General features: G+C 37.5%; 1 protein-coding gene across 1 annotated transcript in view; it reads left to right on the top strand.

Moving 5' to 3' along the window:
• The first annotated feature begins 5,252 nt into the window (after window positions 1-5,252).
• COLEC10 (collectin subfamily member 10) overlaps window positions 5,253-12,520 on the top strand; it is a 36,716-nt gene continuing 29,448 nt past the window's right edge. Inside the window, exon 1 of the mRNA XM_006769099.1 lies at window positions 5,253-5,510. Within this exon, the coding sequence (XP_006769162.1) occupies window positions 5,363-5,510 (148 nt within the window). The 5' untranslated portion in view covers window positions 5,253-5,362. The remainder of the gene's footprint in view (window positions 5,511-12,520) is intronic.

Below are 12,520 nucleotides of genomic sequence, written 5' to 3'. Positions count from 1 at the left end.
AGGCTTTCTTGCCCTCCAATGTCCTGTTGGGTTTTTCTAATGGTGAGAATTTGCCAGAAATCAAAGGTGTCCTAGAGAGCATAAAGCAATTTAAAAGAGATCATGTATTTGAGCTGACTACAAAGAATAAAAATGCCTTGTCAAAAAGAAAAAAAAGTGCTATAAAGTATTAATTTCTTTTTTGTGCTGCCAAAAGCATCAAAGAATCTTCCAGTTATAAAATGTGAACTTTCTCTGCATAGATTTGACAACGTACCGAACTCTTTTGATTCTTCCTTAAAAAAAACCTTGACGCTTCTCGTCACTTTTTATTCTTTCAAGACCTCATCCATTCAGAGGCTTTATTTACAGTCTCTATGTGGATGACTTTCTAATCTGTTCCTCTGGCTGAGATTCATTTTAGGCTACCAGATACTTCCCCTGAAATATTCCAGAAGGATGTTGAGCTTAACACATCCAAAATTTAATCATATTTTCTCTGAAATTAGCATTCCTTGTGCTCAGTAAAAGGAACCTGGGAATCACTCTAATCTCTTCTTTTCCCTCACCTTCCATTCCCAAACAATCAGCAAATCTTATTACTTCATTGTTACTTCCTTATAGTCCCACTAGGGACCCAGTGCACGATTTTGTGCACCTTAAAAGGAACTGTGGGCCGTGAAGCTGTCATGGGCACAGGGGTGGGTCTCAGTTGATATTTGCAACCACAGTAAAACAAAGATTTATATTTTTGATATTTATTTTATATATTTAAATGCCATTTAACAAAGAAAAATCAACCAAAAAAATGAGTTCGTGTGTCACATGCGTGTCATAGGTTCGCCATCACTGGTAACCCATGAAAAATCAATCAAAAAATGAGTTCACGTGTCACATGCGTGTCAGGTTCGCCATCACTGGTAACCCACGGTCACGAAGATCTTCTCTTATGTTTTCTTCTATAAGTTTCATTGTCTTCTATGTTTAAGTCTTGATCCATTTCGTGTTAATTTTTATATACAGTGTTAGGTGTTGTTCATTTATTTTCATGTGGCTATCCAATTTTCCAGTGGCACCATTTATTGAAAAGACTATCATTTCCCCCACTAAATTGACTTGGTACCTTTGTCAAAAATAATGTGAAGATTTATTTCTGTGCTCACTAGTCACTTACATTAATTTATTAGTGTGTTTCATACCCCACTCCATATTGAGTCAGCCCATGGCAGCAGAGCTGCTGGATTTTGTGGACATCCTTGTGATGATAATACTGCTATTCTCACCTATCAAGATGAAGAGAGGGATGGAGTTGGCTTCATTCATAAAGACCTCATACTTTCACTGTTTTTCCAAAAAGCTATGGCATCTTTCAAAAATAAATACTTCTAAACTTGTTGTTTGCTTTGGTTAATTGTCAGGATCCTGAAATGGTTATTTTTAATAATTTTGTCTAGTTTCATTGATGTTATATAGAAAGGATGTTCTGATATCTTCTCATGGCCATCCCTGGAATTCCCTCTCCAACACTCATATTTAGGGGAATGAATAGGCATATTGAACTTCATCTTAACACACCTACTCACAGTAGTTTTTTGAAACTATATTAAAAGGTAATCTTTGGAATATATGAATGCATATAGCAGGCTGATTCTATCTGTTTATGCTCTGATCTCTCCAGAATGTCACCAAAATAAAATAATGGGATAAAAAATTTAAAAATCTACAATGACAGAGAATAGAAGAAACAACAGAAAAGTAACCACAGATAATCCAGGGCAGTGAATGCAAAAAAAAAAAAGCCAATATTAAAGACATATTACTAAAAATTTCAGAACACAAGCTATTAAGAAAGGCTCCTAAAAGCTTCCAGAGCAAGGAAAGAAATATTCTGTATATAGTATAGAGAATTTGAATGACATTGAATGTGTCAACAGCAGCCCTGGAAACCAGAAGAAAATAGAACAACATTTTTACACCCGGGATTCTATATCTAGCCAAAATATTATATATTTTGGAGAATGATCAGATTTTCAGACATGTAATGCCTCAAAAATGTATCTGCAGCTTCACTCTCTTTCAAGAAATTACTGAAGGACATGCTACAACAAAATGAGGGAGGAAACCAAGAAAAAAAAAAGTATGTGGATACAGAAAAAGGAGTTGTAACAGATCCCCAAACAAAGATAAAGACAAGTCCTAAGATATCTTTGCACAAGCCTGACAAATACCAGATCCAACTTGAGCAAGAAGTATGAAAATTTCAGAAAAGTATTTCTAAGAAAAGAAATGGAAGCCAATTGAACATTTTACTTTTTCCACAGAACTGAAAAATCTCAAATTAGTTATTGTGGGATTTGTACATAGAAAACTATGCAAATAAAAACAATATAATCATTAAACCTTGGGAAAATGAAATTAGTACAAGAAACAAAATGTAATTATAATGCACATGCGATTCAGCTATGAATTATTTTTATAGCATCATTATAATATAAACATTAACTTTTACATTAAAATGATAATGTTATTAAATTACAAAGAGAAAGAAAATGAATGAGGAGAGGGATGCAGAGCTAGGGATGAAAAAATAACCATCTTCCATATAAAGAAGACAGTGAGTATCTAAATTGAAAAAAATTAAAATCAAGAACATCAGTACAAATTTTTTATTTAAAAATATTAAAGAGATAAAATAGCCCTAACCGGTTTGGCTCAGTGGATAGAGCATCAGCCTGCGGACTGAGGGGTACCAGGTTTGATTCTGGTCAAGGGCATGTACCTTGGTTGCGGGCACATATCCAGTAGGGGGTGTGCAGGAGGCAGCTGATCGATGTTTCTCTCTCATCCATGTTTCTAACTCTCTATCCCTCTCCCTTCCTCTCTGTAAAAAATCAATAAAATATTTTTTTAAAAAAAAGAGAGATAAAATAGGAAGCACTAAAATTATTGAAATAATTTTCTTGAGGGAATACAAATCAAAAGTGGGGTGGGAACAGCAAGAGGCTCATATGCCAATTAAAACCATTTGATTTTTGTCCTGGCCAGGTGGCTTGGTTGGTTGGAGCATTGTCCCATGCCCCAAAAGGTTACAGGTTCAATCCCTGGTTGGGGCATGTACCAGAGACAACTTATTGATGTTTCTCTCGCACAGCTATGTATCCTCAGCGAGGTTTAAAAAAAATTTTAAATTTTTAAAATACGCTTTTATAAGTATAAAACTTAAAACAAAAAAATAAAATAATATGAGTGTGTTTATCACGTTGCTTTCTAAATACGTGTCATTTTAAAAGCCATTCTACTAATTTCCAGTTTTTACAAATGGCATTTAATTAAATTAATCCACAAGAGAAAACTTTAATCCAATAAGATATGTATGTGAATGGACCAAGACCAAACCAGGTCCAAAGTTGAGTTATTTCAATTTATCAAGAAATTCCTTCAGGAGGTGAGGTTGTCAAGTTGTTGCTATCCTGTTTTAAGTAGAAAACAGATTTGCCTTAAGATATGCTTGTTTCATATCCTATATTTATTTCCCTCCAGATATCTCCTAAGCTGGATGCATCATAATTAAAATGCACAAGAACAGATGTTGCTCGGTCTCTGTCAGGCACTAAGTTTTTTGATGTGTCATTCCTTCCAGTAACTGTGCTTGAGTATCAGAAGAATGGTGTATTAGCTTCCCACAGCTGCCATAACACATTACCACAAATGGGATGGCTTAAAACAACAGACATCTATTATCTCACAGTCATGAAGGCCAGAAGTACCAAATGAAGGTGTCAGCAGGACTAAGCTCCTCCTGAAGCCTCAAGAAAGATGCATCCTTGCCTCTTCTCGTTTCTGGTGGCTTCAGGTGTCCCTTAGCTTGTGGCTGCATAACTTCAATCTCTGCATCTGTCTTTCAGGGCCTTCTCCTGTTGTCCCTGTGTTTCTTCTGTGAGTGTCACTTGTAAGGACACTTGTCATTAGATTTAGGGCCAACCTGGATAATCCAGGATTATTTCTTCTTGAGATCCTTAGCTTAATTTCAACTGCAAAGACAATCAGGTTCACAGGGCCCAGTGATTACAGTATAAACATCTTCTATCGGGCTACCACTCAACAGAAGATCTCAGACTTCTGGCCTCCAGGACTGTGAGATGATAAATTTTTGTTGTTTAAGCCACTCAGTTTGTGGTTCTGCGTCAAAGAAGCCCTAGGAAACAAATGCACTTATATTTCTTAGACTGAACATTGCCTCTCTTAAGGATAATTTTTTATTAGGCTTTCCCATGATATGCAAGGTCCTACTTTTAAAAATAGACCCAAACTCCCCCTGATCCAACTCTAGTTAATATGCCTCTTCAAGAATTGAGAAGGTAAGGCATCTGCCTACTATATGCGATTCTGGTTCTAGGTTTTCAGTATCTTACTATGACTAAGGTATTTATACAAGTTATGGGTAGATGGAACATATAAGTGTGTGGATGAATAGATAGATGATAGATAGATGACAGATAGATACCCTATCACTGTAACTTTCTTATCTATATCTATCATGCTTTTTAATAAATATAATACCATTAGCTTTTTCTCCATTTTATCAAACACTTGCTACAAACATCATTTTAATAAAGTTGTCATGTCATACTCTCTCGTGTTTGTATTTACTAAGATTTTCCAACCTTTACGTATTTTTAGGTAACTGATGCTCCTTTCCCCTTTTTGTGACATCTTTTCAAATACAGCTCTGTCCAAATATCAGAATATTTTCTTAAGACAGAAGGGCAATTACTAGGCCGAAGGCTATAAACATTTTTAATATTCTTGATACTTATTGCCAAAATTGCTTGCAGTAAGGCTGGTATTCTTTCCTTTGGGGTTAAATACCAAGAAAATTACTTGTAGCAAGAGAAGGAAATAAAGTCATGAAGAGTGGTGGGAGTTTTGCTGTTTATAAATATTTCCTTAGAAAAAACTCAAAGCCATACATACTGCTTATGTAACGTGGAGGTAATTCAAGAAAACTCTGGCTCAATCTGTCTGGAACCCCAACATTTAACCGCAGAGAAGGTATTAAATTGCCAACTCATGTACTCAGCAGAAGGCGTCTCTATCGTCTCTGTTCCTTGGAATGTTTCTGCTGACCTGCACCCTTGATTATTTAGTTCAGAGATAATTTTCAATAAACTGTTGTCACTTGAAAATAAACAATCTGGACAATGTAGGGTCCGTTTGGAATACTGACAAGATAAACAACCAAGGATGTGCCTTCGTCTCTTTGCAGGCCGTTTGGAATGTGTGCTCCAGAGACTTCACTTTCTTCCCCAAAGAGAAGATTTTATTTCAAATAAAGCTGTTTACTTGGCACCTCTGGGCGACCCTTTTTGGAAGAGCCACAGCCATGGGTGGCTTTGGAGTCTCACCTCGAAGGCACAAGTTCATCCTGCTCGTGCTCTTTCTTCTGCACATTCAGAGTCTGGGTCTGGACATGGAAAGTCATCCTACCACCGAGGTCTGTGCCACTCACACCATTTCACCGGGACCCAAAGGTAAGGCAGGAAAAGTAAATTTTCCATCTCTAATAAGGAGGCTGTCTTCCTTCAGCTCTCAGCCCCATTCTAGCTCTCAATGACTTTCTCTTCTCCCCTCGCTAGTTCCTTCCATTTTTCATCTATTTTGGAAAATCAATGACCTATTATTATTAAATCTCCCTTGATATTAGGTAAGAGAATATTAGGAGGGGATGGGCCCGCAGGGGAGGGATGTGATGGAACTGATCCAGGGCAGGGGGACATTTCCGTGTTGCTCTAGAGGAAGACACACAAGCAAGATACTAGTCTTCAGGAGTCCTTTCCTTTAAAGCCCAACTCCATTCTCATGCTGTGCTGCTAAAGCCACTAGGCAAAAGCTCAGTGAAGTAAATAGTAAACCTTTTGAATATTTCATTAATTAATGGGCTGCTGGGTTCCAATGCAGAGGAAAAGTTTTGTCGAGGATTGGAGGTAGTATGCAAATGAACATTTCTTTATTTGAAAGCAAAGTCTTTGGGACCAAGTGCCTTCAGCTGAGGGATGATAGAACATTGCAAGATTTTTTTCAAGTGGAGCCAAGGTCTAACTGTGCTTCAAGCAACTGGTTGATGAAAAGTGCTGCTGTTTTTCTGGTTTCAGCTCTGACCCTTTGGTTCTGAAAGTGGTCACTGCAGTACAAATTGGTGCTCTCTCATTAGTAATTCATGCGCTGTTTCTCCAGGCTATAGGGCAGAAGAATTATAGCTGCTTAAAATTTTAAGTAGAAAAGGGGTCTTTAAAAAAAAATCCTAGAAATGCATCGCCCTATGCTTGTCAGTTATTTAAATGTGTATTGCTTAAAGTGCATTTTTCTTAATCAGTGAATTAATTTCCTCATAAGATTGCAATCCAAGTTTTAACCTTTGCTACCACAAAATGAATGCAGGGGGAACAATGAGACCTTGGGGCTTCCTAATAATTTCTTGGGTGAATTAATGAATAATCTGAGGGCAAATGTTTAGAAAAGAAAGTTTTGATGAGAAGTAAAGTGTTTACTTAAAACCATTACTGAACTTTCCATAGAATATAGGAAACTTTGTATTACTCCTAGGGTATCATGGAGAATGCTGAAAATTAACACTTCCCCTGTTCCTGCAAATAGGAGAATCCACTTAGTAGTAGAACTGTTAAAATGTTTTTCTTGTGGAGAAACTGCAGTTTTCAAACTGGAAGAAGAATGGACAAAGTGTTGTTAAAATAATGTCCAAAATATAATGTTCAATAATTCTATTCATTCCAATTCAGTGAACATATATTGAATATATACTAAGTGCCAAGTATTCTTTTCAGCACAAGAATATGCTTAATATGCATTAAATACTATATATTAATGACATGAGTGATGAAGAGATAGATATATGATTTAGGAGGGAGATCAGAGGGTAACTAATATTTGTTAGATGCCAGTAGGGTGTCTACCATAAGAATGTGTACCCTCATTTCTTTGCTTAATAAAAAACATCTCCATTCACATTAGAAACTCTATTAAGACTTCAAACAATGGAAACCTCTGTAACACTCTTCCTGAGCCTGTGTGGAAATCATGAGATGATTACAAGCCAGAAATGTGACAGAGTGAAGAAGTGAGTGCTTCTGGGGAAGAAAGGTTTGGGGAGTTTTTACAAACCCTGTGTTCCAGAACCAAGTCTGTTAAGAACCCAATTTGCTTGCTTCTTATTCCCCCAGAGCCTGGTGGCTTTTCATCCAATGGACTCTAAGTTCCTTTCTTATTAAAGACATCCCATGATTCTGGAATGTACTGACTACCTTACTAAGTGCCAAGTATCATGTGAAATGCTAAAGGTTTCCAACTAAGGAAGAACTTGAACTTGTCCTAGAACTTATATCTACATTTCCAGCTGGGGATTAGATTGCAAACTCTTGGCATCGGGGCTCAGCTAGCTGTGTGTGTGTGTGTGTGTGTGTGTGAATTGCCTATGTGTGCACATGGTGCAACATGAGCATAGTCACTACTATCCTGCCTCTGCTGCTCTGGGCACCGTCTAAATGTTGTGTGCACAATAACAAATAAGACATTGTCTTCTCTCAAGATATAAACTGCTATCTACCCTACCTGGTCCTTCATCAACATGGTGATAGTCCCTCCCCACTCCTGAACAAGGCAGATTTGTATACTTAGCTCTACAAAGTGAAGGGGGCGGGGGAGGGAGGGATACAAAAAGACTAAGTTTGATGACCAAGTAAACATTTTAAAGGGCTGTTGTTTCTGCTCAATACATTATTTCTAAGATCAAGCTGTTCTATACTCTTCCCCATGGCTAGTCATCGTAATTCATATTTACCAGCAGTGAGCTCAGAAACTTCTACACTCAAACAGACAATACAAGGAGTTTTTCCTACATTCATTTGTAGAGCCTGGGAAGTAAAAAATTACTTAGCTTTGCAGGTGCAAAACCAGTTAGGTTAACCCCTCATATAATATGTTGCCCAATATAGAGACACCATATTTCACTGCATTATTTCCCAAGTATGACTAGATTCAATCTGTTTGGTCTTCAGGATATTATTACATCTATTTATGCTTCAGTCTTCTTATTTGAAAAATGGACCTTAGTCATAGACCTATTTTTAAAATAATGTAAGATAATCAATATAAACTTAAAGCTGTGTAGACATCGTAAGTAGGTACTTAAATTCTATTTATCTTTCCTTCCTCTCCCTATGTAAGTCTGTTGGCTAACAATTTTGAGATAAGAATTATTCCGGTTATCAAAACTTCTTTGTGTAAAGCTACCTTTATTTTTATTTCTTTGCCTTCAATTTGTTATTTTATTCTGCTTAGTAGGTAAACGTTTTTGGTGGTTTTTTGTGTGTTTTTTTCCTACCTTGGTAGTTTCTTTAAACAATTTATGTGAAATTCTGACCTCTAGTGGTTTTACTTAAAAACAACAATGACAGAAATTTTAACAATATATTAAAAAGAATTTTAAAACCAATAAGAAATATTGAGCCCTAACCGGTTTGGCTCTGTGGATAGAGCATCGGCCCTCGGACTCAAGGGTCCCGGGTTTGATTCTGGTCAAGGGCATGTACCTTGGTTGCAGGCACATCCCCAGTAGGGGGTGTGCAGGAGGCAGCTGATTGATGTTTCTCTCTCATCTATGTTTCTAACTCTCTATCCCTCTCCCTTCCTCTCTGTAAAAAATCAATAAAATATATTTTAAAAAAAGAAATATTGAGGTGATGCTTTACAATTTCTAATGACCTTTAATATACATTATCTTGTTTAATTGCCCTTTAAAGTAGTAATTACTTTAAACTTAAAGAAGGAAACTATCAATTAAGCCAAGCAAAGTGCCCAAGGTCTTTCAAGTAGATATAGTCTAGTCATGCAACTTGAACTTTATCCCTACCTTCTGGCTCTGGGTCCAGTGTCATTCCATGACATCCACTGGTTTATGTTAGAATCCAGTTTGAAGACAGTCCACTGCCCCTTTTTTGATAAGAAATGGATAAGGCAGTACCTAAGAACATTAGAGCTCATGTAACCTCTCGGCCCAACATTATACTGCATGCCAAAACATGTTGAAAGTGATGACCTGCCTCCCCTTTGATAATTAACTTCACTAGTTTGATTGGAAACTAATGATATTTTACCCTATTGAATATTTTGGCTTTTGCTAGCTTTTTAGTTTAGCAGCTCTTTCTTTCAGTGACATCTGTTTGTGCATGGCCTGAAAGGTCCTTTGTAATCCATTTTGCTTCTCCCTACTTCTTCCAGGTCATTTAAAACCACTTTTCAAAAGATGTTTGCTCTGGGCATCCTTGCTTTGTCTCTCACCTCTGACCCTGGAACTTTGCACTTGATGTGCCCTCTGTTTGGCCCAGTCTTACTGCAGATGTTCCCAAGGCAAGTTCTGCCTTCATTCATTCAGGTTTTAGCTCAAATGCCATTTGCACAGTGAGGCCCTGCCTGACTATCCATTCACTCTCTACTATAGTTCTCAAGACATTTTATTATTTTAAAGAACTTACTACTAAATGAAAATCATATATATATATATATATATATATGTAATCATTCCTAGAATGCAAGCTTCTAGGATGCAGGGACCCTGTCCATCTTGTTGAGTGTGCTTTCCTACTGCCTAGAATAGTTCCTGACACATAGTGGGTGCTCAGTAAGTATTTTTGGTGACATAAATGAATCCTAATTATCTAAGATCCACCAACATTTTAGCTCATGGCTCTGACCTATTCACTCAGCTCCTTAATGCTCTAAATGTTTGCCTTGCATTTTCAAAGAAAGGACTGCTGCTTTTATGCAAATGCTTCCAAAAGGAGGACTGATCCTGAGGATGCACTATTTCTTTAGTGATCAAAGAACTTCCCCACTAGTGGCCACCAATTTTCTGCAAGTACAAGGGTAGCGTGGCCGCCTGATGCCCCTGTCTCAGCCTAGCCTGGCCACTAGCTTGACGCCACTTCCCTCAGTAAGGAAGATTTTCCACTGACTGCATCTGAGGACATGACAGCTCCTACGAATCACTGTTATGACTCCTCCACACACGTGGCCTGTGATGAACTCATGGGGCTAGCATCATCTCTCTTCTTTTCAGCATGACTCCAATGACATCCTCCACCATAGTTGTAGGAGCAGTGATGCTAATACATTGAGTAGTTGCCATTCGCCTTTGTACTGTGTGAGTGCTTTACAGCCATTTTAAAATTTAATTACCTCAAAAAAATTTAACTACCTCCACAAACACAGAGAAAAACTCACACATTATAATTACCATTTGACAGATGAAGAAACTGAGATTCAGAACGATTAAGTCACTAGCCTAAGGCCACCCAGTTGGAAGGTGTCAGGTTGGAACTCCATCCTGTTACAGTTGGACTCCATGCCTTATCAGCTCGCTAACCCTGCTCATCAACCAGTGTGGACTGCCCTACAGTACTTTCTGGGACTGCCTGAAATAGCTACTTTAGCTCTTGCGTAAAGTTCTTATTGGTCCTTATGAAGCTCATGCATGGGTAGACAAGGTGACCCACGCAAATGCCCGACAATAGGATGTGCGCACAGCTTTGCCATGAGGGAAGCCTTGTCGAGCCCCTTTCACCTTCTGAAATGATTTTCTTCTCTGAAAACCCCTTAACCTCTGGAAAATGAACTTCCATCTGGCTACCCAGCATTTTACTGATTGTGGTTCTGGGTCCCAGCAAGTGACACAACTTGAGTTATTTCCAGGAATCCCCCAGCCTCCAAACAGGATGTCTCATGACTTCCCCAAATGGATGGCCAGAAATACCCAGAAATACCTGGATCACTTTCACACTCAAATTGGCATCTCACTACCTGTAAAGTGACTTTCAGATATAATTTAATTTAACCCCAGTTATTTTTATGTTTGTGAAAACTAAAGCCCAGAGCAGTAACGGACCATGTTCTATCTACATCACACAGCTGCTGATTGGAGGCAGGGCTGCAACTAGAGCTCCTGTTCCAGTTTCCCCAGCCAATCATTGTTCCCCTCCGCCATATTACACCATTGCCCTCATGTCTCATCATTCCCATTAAGCGTGAAATGATCCTTCCTTCAGTTTTATAAATTAACATTAGAAAAGAAGTTCTGTGAGGTCAATGTATAAACACACTGCAGAATTGTTTTAACTCGGTCACCTTGATATAGTTTAAGCTGCTAATTTCTTTCTGGTGCCTTTATCAGAGAGGTTAAACAAGTAGTTATTTTTGAAAAACCTTTATATTAATTGTAGTAATTAACTGGATTCGTTCATTTTGAGTTTTAATATGTATTTTATGCATAAGGACAGACCAAAGTTTCAAGTGGCTTGTCTTTTTTTAACTTTATATTTCAATGTGTGGGTGTTCTGAAACATTTTTTTCCCTCTCCTTTTTTTTCCTCTGGGTAGATGCCAAAAACACATTTCAAGGTTATGTCAGGAGGGAAAGAATAAAATGTGGGCAAAGTGTGGGCAATGATGAGTCAGGAAGTACTCATTTGTGGAAATGACAAAAGAAATTTGTTTCATTTTAGTAAAGGTACATCCTTTATCAATGCCATCTCTCTGACCAACTCTCTCACATAATAACTTGGCTATATATCAATCTCCACTAGGGACCATACTAACAGGTACTTGCATGTTGGTAAAGATCATGGGCTTTCGAGACAGAATGTATGGTTTCAAATTTGAGTTCTACCACTTCCTATCTATGTGATCTTAAGCTTTAATGTCCCCATTTTTTTTTAAAATGATGATAATGATACTACCCATATCAAATATTTATTTTGAAAATTAAAACCTATTTACCATATAGATTAGCTGTTAGGGTTTTTTCATTAGCTTCCATTGCTATTACTGCTCACCATAAGCTTCCTCTATTTTCACATACCTAAAAGAAAGGTTCATAGATTATATAGATGGGTCAATAAATAGAAATCTACCAGGGAAATGCCACTATCTCTGCTCCTCGCTGCAATTTCCTGCGTATTTTTAATCCTATTGCAAAGTCAACTTTTATTTATCAATAGCTCACAAACTTGAGAGCACCTCTTCTCTTTACTAACGTTGCCTTTTTTCTGTAGTTCTGCAACTGAGCCTGGTAGTCCTTATCAGTAAAATGGTAATAATAACCTTATAAATACCCTAGTGATGTAATCAGATTAAATGAGTTATTTCACATAAAATCAAGCCTCAGTTTTCTCATCAATAAAATGGCATGATAAATACTGTGTGACTACTTCATAGGATTATGTTGAGGAGAAATGAGTTAAGCACATAAAGCATTAAGCACAGTCCTTGACACATGGTCAAGGACTTTGTAAATATTAGCAAACCATACACTAGAAAAACTCAAGGGAGAATGAGAATGTTGAGAATGTTTTTTTTCCTGTTTTTGTTTATTGGGGGGGCGGTTGTTGTTGTTTTTTTCTTCCTTTACGGACTACTTCCCTTTAGCTACTGTCTGTGCCCCAGACAGACAGTTCTATTGGCCTTTTGTTTAT

Source organism: Myotis davidii, unplaced genomic scaffold (genome assembly GCF_000327345.1).
Source record: "Myotis davidii unplaced genomic scaffold, ASM32734v1 scaffold1, whole genome shotgun sequence".
NCBI lineage: Eukaryota > Metazoa > Chordata > Mammalia > Chiroptera > Vespertilionidae > Myotis > Myotis davidii.
The sequence above is the reverse complement of the archived record's forward strand: the minus strand, read 5'-3'. Positions and strand labels throughout refer to the sequence as shown.